The sequence below is a fragment of the Trachypithecus francoisi genome, unplaced genomic scaffold (assembly GCF_009764315.1).
Source record: "Trachypithecus francoisi isolate TF-2019V2 unplaced genomic scaffold, Tfra_2.0 Lachesis_group3, whole genome shotgun sequence".
Classification (NCBI taxonomy): domain Eukaryota; kingdom Metazoa; phylum Chordata; class Mammalia; order Primates; family Cercopithecidae; genus Trachypithecus; species Trachypithecus francoisi.
Genome location: NW_022681468.1, coordinates 117,245,754 through 117,264,776, shown reverse-complemented (window position 1 = coordinate 117,264,776; position 19,023 = coordinate 117,245,754). Strand labels below are relative to the sequence as shown.

At 37.0% G+C, this 19,023-nt stretch overlaps 1 protein-coding gene across 14 annotated transcripts in view; it reads right to left on the bottom strand.

Annotated features, from left to right (window-relative positions):
• Nucleotides 1-19,023, bottom strand: part of MYO9A (myosin IXA) — a 321,205-nt gene that overhangs the window by 153,259 nt on the left and 148,923 nt on the right. For all 14 annotated transcript variants that reach the window (XM_033189506.1, XM_033189505.1, XM_033189513.1 and 11 more), the window contains 2 exons: nucleotides 15,777-15,918; nucleotides 7,595-7,790 (listed from right to left, as the gene is read on the bottom strand). In XM_033189506.1, the coding sequence (XP_033045397.1) occupies nucleotides 7,595-7,790; nucleotides 15,777-15,918 (338 nt within the window). The remainder of the gene's footprint in view (nucleotides 1-7,594; nucleotides 7,791-15,776; nucleotides 15,919-19,023) is intronic.

Genomic DNA, 19,023 nt, shown 5'->3' with positions numbered 1-19,023 from the left:
AAATTTAATCATAACTATTTTATTATTGGTGTTCCTGTAAATGAGCACCAATTTAATTTTGTTTTTAGGTTGTTCATTGCTACACTATAGAAATACAACTTATTTTTGCATATTGATCTCGTGCCTTACAACCTTGCTGACCTCACTTATTGGCTTTATGTTTTTTATAGATTTCTTAGATATTCTATACACAGTATCACATCACCTGTAACCTAAATAATTTCTTCCTTTCAAATTATTTCATTTTCTGGCCTAACTGCCCTGGTCAGAACCTCCAGGACAATGTTAACCAGAAGAGGTGAAAACGGGTATCTTGTCTTATTCTCAATCTTAGGGGAAAAGGAAAACATTCAGTCTTTCACCATTAAATATGATGTAAGTTTTGGGTGTCTTATAGATTCCCTTATCAGGTTGAGAAACTTCCCTTATATTTCCAATTTGTTCAGTGTCTTTGTAGGAATGTGTTGGCTTGTGTCAAATGCTTTTTTCTGTCTCTGAGGGTGATGATGTGATTTTTATCTTTTATTCTATTAATGTGGTTTATTACATTGATTCATTTTCATAAGTTGAACAACCTTGCATTCCTGGGTAAACTCCAATAAGTCATGGTGTATAACACTTTCTATCTGTTGCTAGATTCCATTTGTTAGAATTTTGTTAAGGATTTTTGCATATATATAAGCTATCCAGGTAATACTGCCTCACATTGGTATGAAAAATATTCCCTCATATTCTGTTTTTTGGAAGAGTTTATGAAGGATTAGTGTTAATTCTTCTTTAAATATTTGGAAGAATTCATCGGTGAATTCCCTTGTCCTTGGCTTTTCTTTATAGGATGTTATTACAAATTCTATTTCTTTGTTACAGGCCTATTCAAATTTTCTGTTTCTTCTGGAGTAAGTATTGGTTGTTTGTATCCAAGAATTTGTCCATTTCAACTAGGTTCTAACTTGTTGCCATATAACCATTCATACTGTTAGAATCCTTTTTGACTTCCATAAACTCAATAAAACTGCCCCCCTTTCATTACTGAAATTAGTAAATTGAGGTCTTCTCTATTTCTTGGCCAAGTGTAACTCAAGGTCTGTCAATTTCATTTATCTTTTTAGAAAACCAACACGATTTTGTTTTCTGTACTGTTTCCTCTACTTCGTTTATTTCAGATCTACTCTTTGTTACATCCTTCCTTCCATGTGCTTTATTTTTTTTTCCAGATTCTTAAGGTAGAGTATTAGCTTATTGATTTGAGATCTTTCTTCTTTTTTAAATGTAAGTATTTAAAGATATAAACTTCCCTCCTAGAACTGCTTTAGCTGAATCCCGTCAGTTTTGGTGTATTGTTTTTGCCTCCACTCATCTCAAAGTATTTTCTAATCTTGTGATTTCTTCTTCAACCCATTGGTTATCTGGAAGTATGCTGTTTAATTTTCACATATTAAGACATTTTTGTTTCTCTATTACTCATTACTGCTTTCCTTTTTATTAAATAGATGTTTTCAGTCAGGCATGGTGGCTCACACCTGTAATCCCAGCACTTCGGGAGGCCAAGGTGGGCAGATCACTTGAGGTCAGGTGTTCAAGTCCAGCCTGGCCAACATGGTGAAACCCCATCACTACTAAAAATATGAAAATTAGCTGGGTGTGGTGGTGGTGTGTGCCTGTAGTCCCAGCTACTTGGGAGGCTAAGGCAAAAGAATTGCTTGAACCTGGGAGGTGGAGGTTGTGATGAGCCAAGATTGCACCACGTCACTCCAGCCTGGGTGACAGAGCGAGACTCCATCTCTAAATAAACAAATAAATAAATAAGATGTTTCCTAGTACACTATTTTAATTTTCTTGTTATTTCTGTTACTATAGCACTTTTTAGTTCTTTTCTTAATGGTTGCCAAGGGAATTATAATTAACATCTGAACTTACAGAATCTAGTCTGGATTTAAAACAAGTTAATTTCAGTAGTATATAAAAAAAACTTTCCTCCCACATAGCTCCATTCCCTCCCTACTCCTTTATACTGTTATTGTCCTAAAAATTATGTCTTTAAAATTGTATGTCTATCAAGGAAGAATTATAATTATTGCTTTATGCAAGTTATCTTTCAAAATTAGATAAGAAGAAAAAAGGAGCATAAAAAATGTATTTATATACTGTCTTCCTGTAGTTGGCAATAATGACAGTCTTTATTTCTTCATATGCATTAGTTACTGTGTAGTGTACTTTCATTTCAACCACAAGAACTCCCATTAGTACTTCTGGTGGGGCGGGTTTGCTAGTAATAAATTGCTCAGGATTGATTTAACTGGGAATATCTTAATTTCACCATCATTTTGAAGGATAGTTTTGCTGGATACAGAATTCCTGACTGGCAGTCTTTTTGTCTTTCAGAGCTTCAAGCGCCATCCCACTCCCATCTAGCCCCAGTGGTTTCTGTTTTTAAAAAAATTTACATATCAAGTTTGTAATAGGAAACCCAATGGCTTCTGATAATAAATCAGCTGTTAATCTTATTGAAGATAGTTTGTACAAGATGAGTTGCTTTTCTTTTGCTGCTTTCAAATATTCTCTCTTTGTCTTTGGACACGGACACTTTTATTATGATGTATCTGAATTTGGATCTCTTTGAATCGATTCTCCTTGTAATTCACTGGGCTTTTTGGAGTTATAGGTGATATTCTTTCATCAAATTTGAACAGTTTATGGCCATTATCTCTTCAAATATTGTTTCTACTCCTTTCTCTTCTTACCTTCTGGATTCTCAGAAATTGGTATGCTTGATGATATCTAACAGGTCTCTGAGGCTCTGATCATTTTTCCTCATTCTTTTTTCTTTCTGTTCTTTTAGTTGGATAATCTCAATTATCTGTCTTCAAATTCACTGATTCTTCTGTCTGTTCAAATCTGCTGTTGAACTCCTCTAGCCAATACTTCATTTCAGTGATTATATTTTTTTCCAAATCATATTGGAGGAAAAATAAGAGTTACGAAATGTAAAAAAATACATTTATACTGTCTTTCATATCTAACTATTTACTGACATAAATATTTACACATATGTAACTTTTATCTTTTTATTAATATTCCCTATTTTCCTTTAACTCCTCAGACATCGTTGCGAGCTTTAGCTCTTTGAACATATTTGAAATAGCTTAAAGTCTTCATTAAGTTCAATGTCTGCCTTTCCATGAGGATGGTTTCTATTGATTCTTTCCTTCCTGTGTATAGTTCAAACTTTCTATGTTTCATAATTTTGTGTTATTTAAATAATATAATGTGGTAAGTCTGGAAATTAGATTTTCCCTCATCCCTAGGGTTTGCTGTTGTTGCTGTCTCTTGTAGTTGTTTTTTGGTTTTTTTGTTTGTTTTTGGTTTTTTTTGATATGAAGTCTGGCTCTGTCACCTAGGCTGGAATACAGTGGTGCAATCTCGGCTCACCGCAATCTCCGCCTCCCGGATTCAAGCAATTCTCCTGCTTCAGCCTCCCGAGTAGCTGGGATTACAGATACCTGCCACCACACCCAGCTAATTTTTGTATTTTTAGTACAGATGGGGTTTCACTATGGTGGCCAGGCTGGTCTCGAACTCCTGACCTTGTGATCCACCTGCCTCGGCCTCCCAAAGTGCTGGGTTTATAGGCATGAGCCACTGCTACAACAACCTTGTAGTTGTTTTTAAAAACAATTTTCCTGAACTAATGCTGTAAGGTTTGTACTCTTTGTCACATGTGACCATTCAAGTCTCTCTGCTCAGTTAGCTTAGTGGTCAGGTAATGACTGAAGAGAGACATACCACCTGCCTAAAAACGAGTAAGTCTCCCAGGCTTTTTCAACGGTCAATGTCTGTGAGTTGAGGCACACCTTCGACACTTGGCTAGGGAGCTTATAAACTGCCTTGGCCTTCACTTCCTGCTTGCTCAGAGCCTCAAAGTTATTCAGCGAGCAATCAGGACATTGTTGGTCTTTCTTGAGAATGCACATAGTCCTGAGCATGTACACAACCCCATATATACGCACAGCCATCTAGATGCCCAGGAATATGTTGGAACTTTTCAAGGCCATATGGAGATCTCATTCCCCAGCTCATCCTTTTAAGCATTTTGGTTAAGATATTGGTTCTCAACTGTTGCCTAGTGCCACAGGCAGCTGTGATGTTCAACAACCGATTCTGTTTGCTGTGCACAATGCCCTTGGGGGTTAAAGGCTGTTCGCAATGGGCAAACGCCAAGTGAGGTTAAACAAAGACCATGTGGTAAGTAGGGTATTCAGGAAATCACCCAGTAGGTGGAATAATGAAAATTCTCTGGGAACGGGGCATTGAAGGAGCTCAAATTGCTTCTATTCCCTCCAAGTGGTTGCCACACTGCTGATTTCCACCATGATCCAGGCTGTTGGTTTTCTAGGCTACCATGGATCTGAAGAGGAAGGGATGTGAACATTACATGTTAAAATGCCACAAAGTACACTGTCTTTACTGATATTCAGCCTTTTTTCTTGTATAAACAGTTCTCAGGTTACTGTGAGCCTTTGATTAATTTCCAGGGTTCTGACAAAGTTGTTTTGACAATTTTTGCCCATTTTCTCATTGCTATTATGAGAAAATTTTTAGAGGTCCTTACCCCACCATTTCACTGATGTCTATCCAAAATCCTTATTCTTAATTGCCCTACTATACTGACCAATACAGAAGTGATTTATAAAAAATAGTCCTTTGTTTTTTTTAAACAAAAGTTTATTTAAATCAATTAAGTACTAGGAAGAATTGTGTACAAAGTACAGCATAGAGATCCTAGACTTATGGTGATACCCAAATCAATTTTAGTATCTGGTCATTTTTGAAAACAGATGGTCACTAGAACGTTTCTCCTACTTACAGAAACAAACAGGAGTACACAGAGTCACACAGTCTATTCAGTGGGATGAAGAAGAGAAATAGGTTATGTGGAAACCCTTAAAGCTCTCTTATCTGCAGACACTATATAAAGGGTTTCAGCTTCTCTCCTTGTAGATGAAGAAACTGAAAAATACTTTGGACCCTCTTGTTCACGTCTCATCCTGATGGCAGAGCTGAATTACCCATCTTTGCCTAGCCTTTTTAGACTAGTTTAAATTCCTATTTGGCTATACTTTTATTTATTAATAACTCCAAAAGAATCAAATAAAGCATCATTGTACTCAGTTCTACATACTGTATAATTCCCAGTTAGGTTATGATTTCTGCTATATCCTCTTCATGAACCTTAATTGGTATTCTCTACTCTGGGCTCTTCCTTATTTATGAGGAGGAAATCACAGGCAAGGGTGATGATACAACTGGATCATCTGTTCTCTACTATCTCACTGCTGACCAGACAAATCATTGCCATTTCTCATTCTACCTCTCAGCAGGGCCAACATGCAGCTTCACTGAGACTGCCTATTGATGTGACTCCACTAAGAACATTTTATGGTTTCCAACAGCCTGATCACCACAATACACATTCTGCAATTATAGTAACGTTTTCTCAAAAATAGTTGAATTACTTTTGATTTAAAGGCCTTAAATGGTATTGTGTCTTTTAATATGAAAGTCTGTAAAAAAGAACACAATAAGAGTAAAAAGTAGATTTTAATTTGATATCATAATTTGTGCTCAGTTGGCTTGATGAAAAGAATGTCAGGGAATTCCTTGAAGAAATCCAGGGTATTGTTGGTGAACACACCTGTTTACCATCAGGGTGTTTCTTGACAATTAACTAAGAGTCCACTGAAGTTTTTAATTAAGATATCATCAAAGGAAATAAAAATATACTGTAATTCTGCAGGTTAACATCTTCTTTCTTCTTTAGAAAGTATTATCTTTGCCCTCTTATTCTCATCCAACATCTAGAATTGGTCACCTCACCTTTTCTGCCTTTCATATTTTCTACTTCATCTTAATCTGTAATTCCCATTTCATCTTAATATGACTGCATAATATTTATGGTCATTATAAAAATTCTGGATCTACCGTTTAAACCATCTGCACAATCTGTTAAGTTTTTACAGTGATACAGTGTTCCAAGTTTATAATATGTTTTTATCCTAAACCTACCAAAAGAGAATAGGTAGGAAGCGGTGTGGAGAAAATAAAATGTTAGGGTGAATGCTGGCATTGACACTGATATATTGTAATATAAACAATTACTTTCAGAAACGAATCTGCTCAGGCCTCAAAATGCAAACAAACCAGAGTTTTTCTTTTCCTTTATAAAAAGTAAAAATTTTAAAGTTTTTTCCAACAGGAAATTTTGGGTGGCTGAGATGTTGTGTTTCTTAACCTAGGTGGTAGTTCCAGGGTTGTGTTTACTTTGTGATACTTCACTGAACTACACATTTTTGCTTTGTGTACTTTTCTATACACGTTATGTTGAATACAAATTTTCAAAAAGAGATTATTATATGGAAGCTCTGTACTAGCCAGAAGGGAAAACAAGATTAGAAAATAAGGAATCTAGACTTTATCAAGGTAGAGAAAATACAGGTTGTTTATCACTAATAACACTGCATGCCATTGCCCATATTGATAACAACAAATATGTAACAACTAGCTTTCACAAATAATAGATTTTAAATGCCAAAGGAATATACAGATAATGTGAATAAGGTAAATAGGCTTTGATAGTGAATACAAGAAAAGTTTCTTCTCTTAATTATGTCTTAGCAGGATACTAATCAATTTTGAGTGGTTTTCTTGATTAAAAGTTTGTCATAATAAACAAGAAAGCATCTTAAAGAAAAAAAAATTTCCTTAAAGCTTTTTATAAAGATAACCTCTTAGAAATCACTTTGTAAAAGGCAAAGCAGGTTTGAAATAGGCCTTTTATTTCTCTAATAAACTATAATTCTCCCTATATATCTACAAAGACCAGTTCAAATACTTTACAATCTGAAAAAACAGAAACTAGGTTTAATTATTTTACATGTATTTTGAGAAATACACTCTCTCAAATATATCTATTTGTCTCAAACATTTAAAAGCTAAACTTAAAAGTTTTACTACTAGTGCACATCCCAAAAAGCCACGTAAGTCGCTTTGGGAGTCCTGAAAGCACAGATGAGCCCTATAACATTTCTACTGAAAGGCATAAATCTCAACTGCATATGTATCACAAAATCTTCACTATGCAGCAATGGCCCTACCTAAGACTAGAGCTACAGCAAACAACAGTTTGGTTTCCAGTAGGCCAAAAGTGCTTATGAAGTTGTCCTCCCACAGAACGTGAGATGAGAGATTTTATGATTGAAGCGGGAGGCATACAGAAAAAGTATCCTGCTTCATCTATTTCTAAATTTCAAAGTTTTTAAAAATCCATGAACTAAGAGTAAAGGAAAAGAAAATGAACACTTCATGAACAGATGCTCTGACTTTATCCTCATAATTTTAAAGGCGGTATAACTCTCTTCTACAGAAAAGAAAAACTGTTCCTAGTCACAAATCAGTTAAGAGATGACACTAGATTGACTACAGAACTAGGATTTTTGTCCTTGAGAATCTCGCAGCAAGAATTCTACTCCTTTTTGTGGAGAAGTAGAAAGGTAAAAAAAAGATGAAGTATGGCAGAATACTAATAACTGCCACTTACCAGTTTTTCTGTGAATGTGTCTTTTCCCAGCTTCCCTGAAAGCAACCATGGCTCTGAAAAAAGCTCGGAGAATTGCCCATCGGAAAACAGCTACAGGATCAATTCCAATCATCCCAGAGATAAATGCATTCTTGCTGCTTCTCAGAAGAGCTACAATGTCTGGGCGCATATGATCTGTATTTTTTTCCCGGAAATCCTACATGAAAAAAGTACCAGTGTTACTTATGGGAAAAAAAAATTTATTAAAAACAAGATGATGAGTGATAACATACTTTGGATGCTTGTCCCTCCAAACCTCATGTTGAAATGTGATACCCCCATGGTGGAGGTGGGGCCTGGTGGGAGGTGTTTGGGTCATGGAGGTAGATCCCTCATGAACGGACTGGGGCTCTCCTCAAAGTAATGAGTGAGTTTTTACTCTAAATTCACCAAAATCTGTTTATTTAAAAGTGTGGCACTCCTACTTCTCCATCTCTTGTTCCCTCTCTCTTGTTCTCTCTTTCTCTCTTGCCATATGACATACATGCTTCCACTTCGCCTTCCACCACAAGTAAAACCTCTCTGAGGCTTCAATAGAAGCCGGGTAGATATTGGTGCTCTGCTTCCTGTACAGCCTGAAGAATCGTGAGCCAATTAAACCTCTTTTCTTTATAAGTTGCCCAGCCTTAGGTGTTTCTTTATAGCAACATGAGAATGGACTAACCCAAGTGACATGTTTGAACAGTGGTTGAACAATGAGATAGAAGAAATGTCTGCTACTGATTTCTATGATACATGTAAATTAGAATAAATATTCTACAATTTTATAGCAGCTTGTTAAACTCTGGTCAGGGACAGGCTCTCCAAAGAGGTATCACATACAGCAATAGGAGAGCTGAATAACAAGAAGGAGCCAGAGATGAGAAGACTGGGAAGAGCAAGCAAGGGTAACACCTACAACCTATAGATGATGATAAGCTGGACAAGTTAGGAGAAAAGCAATAAAAACCACAGGCTGGAGCATTGGGAACAAGGAGAAAGTAGTGGAAGATTAGATAAATAAATAGGCTATTTAGACTCTAAACTTCAGTTGTTTGTTCAAATTTTATTCAAGTATAAAGGAAAGCCCTGGAAAGGTAACGACATGAGTTAACTGGTGTTTTATACATAGTTGCTGCATAGGAAATGAATTATTCAAAGAAAGAATGAAAGAAGAAGGCTCGATATTAGAGTAAACCAGATAAGAACTGCCAGTGACTTGGATTTGGTCAGCTGTAACAGCAGAAATGAAAAATAGTTACATTTGGGACATGTAAAGGCAAAAAACCTGCTGATTAATTAGGGTGCAATGAGAAAATGAGGAAATCGGGTTAAAACTTATATTCTGGGGTTGGGTATTCAGTGGATGGAGATGCCATATACTGATAAAGAGAAGACTAGAGAAAGAAAAGATATGAGGATAAGAAATGAAGATCAAGACATCAGTTTTGTCCAAGAGAAGTTTGTGCCAGTGAGGATAATAATAGTAGGTAACACTTAGAGGTTAGTATGTATCTGGCACTCTTCTAAGCATTTCACATGTATTGTCTCACGTAATATCATTTAATACTCCTAATAATCTTTTCAGATAGATATTACTACTCCTATTTTATAGATGAGAAAACTGAATCAGAGAGAGGTGAAATATCTTGGCTCCTATCACACAATAAGTGGAAGAGCAAGGGCTCAAAAACATTCACTCATAACCAAATGGATGTGTGAGTCTGGAGTGCTAGGGAGATTTCAGAAAATATATTTGGTTATTATCAGCATATAGTTTTTTTTTTTTTTTTTTAACAAGGTCTCACTCTTCAGGTCAAGCTGGAGTGCAGTTGGCACCATCGTAGCTCCCTGCAGCTTGTAACTCCTGGACTCAGGCAATCCTTTGCCTTAGCCTTCCGTGTACCTGTGAGTACAGATGTGCACCACCATGTCTGGCTAATTTTTTTATTTTGGTAGAAAAAGAATCTTGCTATGTTGCCCAGGCTGGTCTTGAACTCCTGGCCTCAAGTAATTCCCCCACCTCAGCCTCCCAAAATGCTGGGATTACAGGTGTTAAGCCATTCTGCTCAGCCAGCATATAGATTTTTAAAGCTGAATAAGAAGGATTGTAAATAGGCAGGAACAACCATCTACCAAAGAACAGAGGCTGGAGGAGCTAGAACATAAGAAAATGGGTTAAAATGCACCATAATTAAATGGGGAGAGTAAACTTCCACTCTGGGAACAAGGGCCCAGACTTATATTACTGCATAGGCATTGACTATAATCTTACCAAATAGAAGGAGTAAAAATTTGGTAAGTAAATCACTCCAATTTGGTACAGCTTCATAGAATATCTCTAACTCAGAATTCTATGAGAAATACATCTAGTATTATGTCATCTATCCTCATGTACAGAAGTCAGCTTGCACTCATCCTATTACTTTCAGGGCTTTCCTTTCCTAATTCTTCTTTATTCTCCTGAGAACAAGGAAAAACAGGAAACAAGCCAGGAATTTTGGTCCTTGGCTTGTCCCTACATACCCTTAGAGCAAACATATGTATTATAAAAGAAAATTAGAAAAACTGAATAAGAGTACCTCAAATCCAAATAACCTCTGACACCATAATCAGCAGCTAATAACTACTGATACCAGACAAGCTGTGAGGCGTGAACTTTATGTGTTTTACATAACTTATTTCTATCCAATTCTAACAAATAATAAAGCAGACGTAGTCATAAGCCATAATTTACTGATAAGTAAACAGAAAGGTAAAGCAGCTTTCCAAAAGGCAAAGAGACAATAAGTACCAGTGGCAGGAACTGAAACACCAGTCTGCCCTACTCCTATTAATAACTACACTATATAACCTAAAAATCTAGGATTCTTTTCAATGCTGACTGTCAAGTGTTGAGAGTGACCAGTGACCTTCATTTTCAAAATGAAATAGTCTGTCTTCACATTTCTAGATTTCTAAGTACATTATCAACTGACCATATCATTCTTCTTCAAAATCTCTCTTCTAGTTTCCACAAGAACATATTTTGTGGTTTACTATTTGCCTCCTATGCTGCCCTTCTAAGTCCTCATTACTAGTTCATATTGGAAATTCAAGGGTTGGCTTAATAGTGTATACTCATTTCTCTTTTTTAGGTTTATTTGTTTTTGGAGATAGGGTCTTGTTCTGCTGCCCAGGCTGCAGTGCAGTGGTACCATCTCAGTTCACTGCAACCTCTGCCTCCTGGGCTCAAGTGAATTCTACCCCTCTGCCTCCCAAGTAGCCGGGACTACAGGCACACACCACCATGCCCAGCTAACCTTTGGTATTCTGTGTAGACACTAGGTCTTGACATGTTCCCCAGACTGGTCTTGAACTCCGGGACTTAAGAGATCCACCCACCTCAGCCTCCCAAAGTGCTGGGATTACAGGAGTGAGCCACCACACTTGGCTGTGCACTCATTTCTTCACTCAACCCTCTTATATCAAGTGATCAGAATCACAGTTATGACTTTATTTTATTTTATCTTATTTATTTATTTATTTAGAGACAGAGTTTTGCTCTTGTTTTTCAGGCTGGAGTGCAATGGCTTGATCTTGGCTCACTGTAACCTCTGCCTCCCAGGTTCAAGCAATTCTGCCTCAGCCTCCCGAATAGCTGGGATTACAGGCATACCTGCCACTACGCCTGGCTAATTCTGTATTTTTTTAGTAGAGATGGAGTTTCTCCGTGTTGATTAGGCTGGTCTCGAACTCCTGACCTCAGGTCATCTGCCTGCCCCGGCCTCCCAAAGTGCTGGGATTACAGGCGTGCAGTTATGACGCTAAATTAACACTATCTTTATGATGAAGCCCAAATGTATATCTCCAGATCAGATCTTTCATATTATTTCTTGAGATCCATTACCACATCTTTAAAGGGTATGTCTAATTTGAAAGAAAATGTATAAGAACAGTAGTATATTTAAATATTTGGAAGCATTCACTAGCAAAATCATGTGGGCCTGGGATTTCCTTTGTGGAAAAGTTCTGAACTACTGATTCAAATTATTTAGCCAACAGAATGTTCAGGTTTTTCTATTTATTCTGGTGTTAGTTTTGGTAAAATTTTTTTAATGGAATTTATCCATTTTTTGTTTTCAAATTTCCTGACAAAATATGTTCATATCCTTCTGATCTCTGTAGGTATGTAGTAAAGTTCTCTTTTTTCATTCCTGGTATCTGTAATCTATAATTTTTTTTATATTATCAGTTATTTTCCTATTACATTTAATTTATATTATTTTGTGTTATCTTTTCAAGGAACTAACTTTTGGCTTAGTTGATTTCTTTGTTCAATGTCTGCTTTATATTGCACTGATTTCTGGTCTTATTTTTACACCCTTTCTCTAATTCCTTTGAGTCTGATTTGCTCTTCTTTTCCTAGTTTCTCACACAGAAGCTTAGATAACCACTTTTCGATCAAGCATGGTGGCTCACACCTGTAATCCCAGCACTCTGGGAGACTGAGGTGAGCAGACCACTTGGGGCCAGGAGTTCGTGACCAGCCTAGCTAACATGGCAAAACCCCATCTCTACTAAAAATACAAAAATTGGCTGGGTGCAATGGCTCATGTCTGTAATCCCAGCACTTTGGGTGGCCAAGGTGGGCGGATCACGAGGTGAAGAGATTGAGACCATCCTGGCCAACATGGTGAGACCCCATCTCTACCAGAAAAAAAAAAAAATTAGCTGGGCGTGGTGGCATGCGCCTGTAATCCCAGCTACTCAGGAGGCTGAGGCAGGAGAATCACTTGAACCCAGGAGGCGGAGGTTGCAGTGAGCTGAGATCATGCCACTGCATTCCAGCCTGGCGACAGAGTGAGACTCCATCTCAAAAAAAACTAAAAAACAAAAATTAGCCAGGCATGGTGGCACAAGCCTATAGTCCCAGCTACTCGGGAGGCTGAGGAACGAGAATTGCTTGAACCTGGGTGGCGGTGGTTGCAGTAAGCCAAGATCGCACCACTGCACTCCAGCCTGGGTGATAGAACAAGATTCTTGTCTCAAAAAAAAAAAGTTTAGATAACTACTTTTCAACTTTTCTTCCTTTCCAACATAAGCATTTAAATTTATAAATTTTCCTACATTAATTGCTTTAACTATATCCTACAAGTTTCTGATATGCTGCATTTCATTAATGTTCAGTATAAAATACTATAATTTTAATAATTTATTAAAAGTAATTTATATTGTCATTTCTTTTTTGAATCATGGGTTATTCAGAAGAGTTTTGCTTAATTGCTAAATATCTAATGATTTTCTAAGTTATCTTTATGATATGCTAATTAGGTCAGCTGTTTAACAGTGTTGTTTGATTTCGTGTTGCTTGTTCTGTGAGTTACTAAGAGAGATGTGTTAAAATCCACAATATTTTCTTCTTTTTTACGTGTTTTTCTTTTTCCTTAGAAAAATATTGAGAAAAAAATCTACAATTATATGATGGTGGACTTACCTAGGTCTACTTTTGCTTTCCTTTTCCTTTACATATTTTGAATCAGTCATTAACTACATATAACATCAAGTGATTGGCCAGGTATAGTGGCTCATGACTGTAATCCTACCACTTTGGGAGGCCAAGGAGGGTGGATCAACTGAGGTCAGAAGTTCGAGACCAGCCTGGCCAACATAGTGAAACCTCGCCTCTACTAAAAATACAAAAATTAGCTGGGAGTGGTGGAGTGCACCTCTAATCCCAGCTACTCGGGAGGTGGAGAATCGCTTGAACCTGGAGGGCGGAGGTTCCAGTGAGCCGAGATCACACCACTTCACTTCAGCCTGGTGAAAGAGCGAAATGAGACTCCACCTCAAAAAAAAAAAAACGAAAAAAAAAAAAAACCAGCATTTAGTGATTATGTCTTCCTGTTGAACTGACCCCTTTTATCATTATAGTATGTCCCGTTGTATCTCTAGTAATATTTCTGGTCTTAAAGTCTATTTTGTCCTACGATTTCTTTTTTTTTTTTTTTTTTGAGACAAGTCTCACTCTCTCATCCTCCCAGGTTCAAGCACTTCTCCTATCTCAGCCTCCTCAGCAGCTGGGATTACAGGCGTGCACCATCATGCCTGGCTAATTTTTGAATTTTTAGTAGAGATGGGGTTTCACCACGTTGGCCAGGCTAGTCTCAGACTTCCAACCTCAAATGATCCACCTGCCTCAGTCTCCCAAAGTGCTGGGATTACAGGTGTGAGCCACCATGCCTGGCTAATTTTTGTATTTTTAGTAGAGACGGGGTTTCACCACGTTGGCCAGGCTAGTCTCAGACTTCTGACCTCAAATGATCCACCCACCTCAGCCTCCCAAAGTGCTGGGATTACAGGTGTGAGCCACCATGCCCGGCCTGTCCTGAAATAATATACACCAGCTTTTATACTTTCACCATCTTTTTACTTTCAACCTATCTGATAATGTGGATGAATATCCCAGGCGTGTGTGTGTGTGTGTGTGTGTGTGTGTGTATGATTCTATTTATCTGAAATTTAATTAAAAGTAAAAATAAGAATGATAAAAATTACGGTAGTGGTAATCTCTGAGGGGAGTCGATTGGGAAGGGGTATGAAAGAAATTTAAACACTTTATTTGTGTACTTTATGCACAATATCCTCAAGTTTTTCTATAGGTCAAGCTTTTCTTTTGTTTTACTTTTTAAGCTATAGTCTTAATTTCTCTTCTAAAATCCATTCCTCCCAGTATTTTCCATCTTAGGAAATGGTACCTGCAAAGTACCCATCAGCTCTAGCCAGAGGTCACTTACTCATTGCGAGTCTATCAATAAAGTCCGTGGATGGTTTACCGCCATAATCATCTGGATCCCCCAAAACCTCTACTGCCACTCCAGTGCTTCAGTTTACCTCAACATTTCACTTCAATTTAAAAAAAAGCGACTTAACTCATCTCCCAGATTCCACTCGTACCCTCTGCTATCCCTTCTCCTCCAGGTAATCAATGCTATCTTTTAAAAACACAAGTCATATCCTCTGCTTAAAATAATATCACAGTGCCATTAATTTTTATAAAAGCCAAACTCAACTTGGCTTACAAGCCCTGAACAATAACCCCGTCTATTCTCTAAGTTCATTTCATGTAACTCTCCTTAGTTCATCATAATCCAGTAGCACTTATCTGTTTTCAATTATTTCACCATATCAAACTCTTTCCTATCTCATGGCCTATAATATTCATCATCCGAACTCCTCATCAAAGTAACATTTATTTCAGGTCATCTCTCAAAATTTAAGTGTTCTTAGAGAGGTGTTCATGAATTCACAAATTCAAAATCCACTACTCTTTCTCTCATAGGACCCATTCACTTATTTATAACACATAGCCCATTTATCTATGTCATATAAATAGATATACATATATATGCACACACAATATGTACGTATGCACATATGTATGTATGTGTGTATAGAGAATCAGGAATACATCTGTCTAGTTTATCATTAGATCCATTCCAAACACCAAGCACAGAGTCTGACACATGTTCCGTGTTCAACAAATACTTCTTAAATAAATCAATAAATGGATGAATAAATGATCTTAAGACACTCAACTCAAGACCCAGGAGAAAACATTTAATTCCACTATTCTCCACATCATCAGCTGCCTTACCTGGGAAATTAAATGCCTTAAATAGCAGGCTTAAACATCAAGTAGTTGAAGAATCACAGACTCACAAATTACACAAGAAATGGACAAAATTATGAAGATTCCACTCCACAAAAGTTAAGGGTTTCAATATATTCATGAAAAGTACAAACTCACAAATCCCTAATGTGAACAGAGACATGAAGACCTTATGAGTGCAGAGAAGGGAAAAATTCAACAAGTTATGTGGATAAACCAGTGAGTTTGAGACATCGAGGTACAATCTATTCTTTCAGATCTAAAAAGTTTATCAGGATCGACTGACAACATCAGGTTTATCTCCAGGCAGAAATCAACAGAAATATTACCTTACCTAAGAAAGTAATGCACTGAAAAGCAGAATCTAACTTTAGTAGTATCGTTATAAAGTATCTCCAGTTATTACTGATCAAAAGCCTCCACAAACTACAAAGAGGGCAGTGTGCTGGGGACAGTGACATAGTTAAGAACACATCTCTGCCCTGTAAGCATATTCAGGAGAAATTTACTGACCTTTACCCCATATTTTACTTTTCCAGCATAATGTTTTATAATGAAAGCAGGCTCCATCACGGCTGGAAATTCGATGTAAGAATTATCTTCATGTTGATGCTTAAACTTGTCTAGCAATGTTTGATTTGTAGCCTGTGGAAAGCTGAATTTAGAAAAAGAAAAAAGAAAAAATATCACTACAGAAAGATGAGAAAGATACGGTAATTAGTATAGTCCTTTTCAAAGTACATTATAATTACATTGTCATCTTACACATAAAGCAGTTTACAGAAGTTTTCACCTATATTATCTAATCTGATTCTCATAACAAGCTAAAAAGTAATAAATATTGGTATTACTATTTTACAGATGAGGGATAAAAAATTATGATTTGCCTATACTCATACTTTGCAAGTAGCAGTACCAAGAAACTAACTCATCACATATTTAGCTTAGATTGCATTGTTCTGAACTACTGTAAAACCCAAAGGAAAATAAAATCCAAATCATATACTCTTTGGGGCCAACAACTTCCAAATAAGAGAATAATATCACGATTCTTATAGGCCCTAAAAGTCCATAAAAATTATCTGACTTCCTATTCCTTCATGCATAAATAAGTAGCCATTTTCTTACTATACCAATTATTATTTGTACTCACTGATTGTATTGATCAATTGAGCACTTAATATCCAGGAATCACACAAAAAATATCTATTATTTAATTGCATAATAGGATATATGGAAATACAAAAGCTCAAAAGAGGAAAAAATTATCAATGGTGTAAATAATGAAAAGGTTCACACAGGACATAGGAGGTGTTAAGACTGTGATGTTAAAGGCTGGGAAGAGTTTCAAATAGAGAAAATATCACTGACAAAAAAGGAGAAAGAAAGTTTCAGAAAATAGCTTCATTTAATGGTAGCTGAAATATGAAAAATAATGTGACGTGATGTTGTAAAGTTGCTTAATACAAATCTAACGTGCAAAAATCATTCCAAAATTACAACAAACATAGTTCACACAGTATGCACTGCAAACCACACAGAGAACGGCCTTTGGCATCAGATAATCATAGTTTAGATTACTCATTCTATCAGTGACCTGGGGCAAACTAGGTAACCTTCTTTGAGAAGGGGTCTTCTAACCCACAAAATGAGATAACAGTTATCACAGTGCCAGTAGAATTAAATAAAACTAGTAAAAACATCTAGCAACAGCAGGCATCCTCTAGGAATTAAACAAACATTATCGACTTTATGTTGCCAACACTGATATTTTCCTGGTCACCTTGACCTGCTTTTGTAGTCAAATAATATCTCTTCCTCAAAACATCTCCACCATCTAGCTTACTCCAAAACTTTAAAGCCATTTTACAATGGAATATAACTTACTATTTCAGAGACAACAGCACAGCTCCTATTAACAGTCTCACCAATCTTCTTTCAAGTCACCAAAGCATATTATCAAAATAAATTTTCCTATAATACTGCTTTAATCATATTCCCCTTCTGCTCCGAAATGCATAGATCACCAAGGCAAAAAGACTTGACTCCAAGCTCCTAAGCATAGGCCAACTCAATCTCTGCAAACCTATGTCTCACTACTTCACAGCAGTGTGCCTGTCTTAAGGCAGGATGCTCACTTCATCATCTCTAGGTCAGGGTTTATTTGCCTTCTAATTATCTGAGTAATTGAAAAGCTTATGACATATTTTCTCTTACTCTTAAATGGATAATAGAAATTTTCTTTTTCTTTTTTTTTTTATTATTATACTTTAAGTTCTAGGGTACATGTGCATAACGTGCAGGTTACATATGTATACTTATGCCATGTTGGTGTGCTGCACCCATCAACTCGTCAGCACCCATCAATTCATCATTTATATCAGGTATAACTCCCCAATGCAATCCCTCCCTCCTCCCCCCTCCCCATGATAGGCCCCAGTGTGTGATGTTCCCCTTCCCGAGTCCAAGTGATCTCATTGTTCAGTTCCCACCTATGAGTGAGAACATGCGGTGTTTGGTTTTCTGTTCTTGTGATAGTTTGCTAAGAATGATGGTTTCCAGCTGCATCCATGTCCCTACAAAGGACGCAAACTCATCCTTTTTAATGGCTGCATAGTATTCCATGGTGTATATGTGCCACATTTTCTTAATCCAGTCTGTCACAGATGGACATTTGGGTTGATTCCAAGTCTTTGCTATTGTGAACAGTGCTGCAATAAACATACGTGTGCATGTGTCTTTGTAGTAGAGTAATTTATAATCCTTTGGGTATATACCCAGTAGTGGGATGGCTGGGTCATATGGTACATCTAGTTCTAGATCCTTGAGGAATCGCCATACTGTTTTCCATAATGGTTGAACTAGTTTACAATCCCACCAACAGTGTAAAAGTGTTCCTATTTCTCCACATCCTCTCCAACACCTGTTGTTTCCTGACTTCTTAATGATTGCCATTCTAACTGGTGTGAGATGGTATCTCATTGTGGTTTTGATTTGCATTTCTCTGATGGCGAGTGATGATGAGCATTTTTTCATGTGTCTGTTGGCTGTATGGATGTCTTCTTTTGAGAAATGTCTGTTCATATCCTTTCCCCACTTTTCGATGGGGTTGTTTTTTCTTGTATATTTGTTTGAGTTCTTTGTAGATTCTGGATATTAGCCCTTTGTCAGATGAGTAGGTTGCAAAAATTTTCTCCCATTCTGTAGGTTGCCTGTTCACTCTGATGCTAGTTTCTTTTGCTGTGCAAAAGCTCTTTAGTTTAATGAGATCCCATTTGTCAATTTTGGCTTTTGCTGCTGTTGCTTTTGGTGTTTTAGACATGAAGTCCTTGCCCATGCCTATGTCCTGAATGGTACTACCTAGATTTTCTTCTAGGGTTTTTATGGTATTAGGTCTAACATTTAAGTCTCTAATCCATCTTGAATTAATCTTCGTATAAGGGGTAAGGAAAGGATCCAGTTTCAGCTTTCTACTTATGGCTAGCCAATTTTCCCAGCACCATTTATTAAATAGGGAATCCTTTCCCCATTTCTTGTTTCTCTCAGGTTTGTCAAAGATCAGATGGCTGTAGATGTGTGGTATTATTTCTGAGGACTCTGTTCTGTTCCATTGGTCTATATCTCTGTTGTGGTACCAGTACCATGCTGTTTTGGTTACCGTAGCCTTGTAGTATAGTTTGAAGTCAGGTAGCGTGACGCCTCCAGCTTTGTCCTTTTGACTTAGGATTGTCTTGGCAATGCGGGCTCTTTTTTGGTTCCA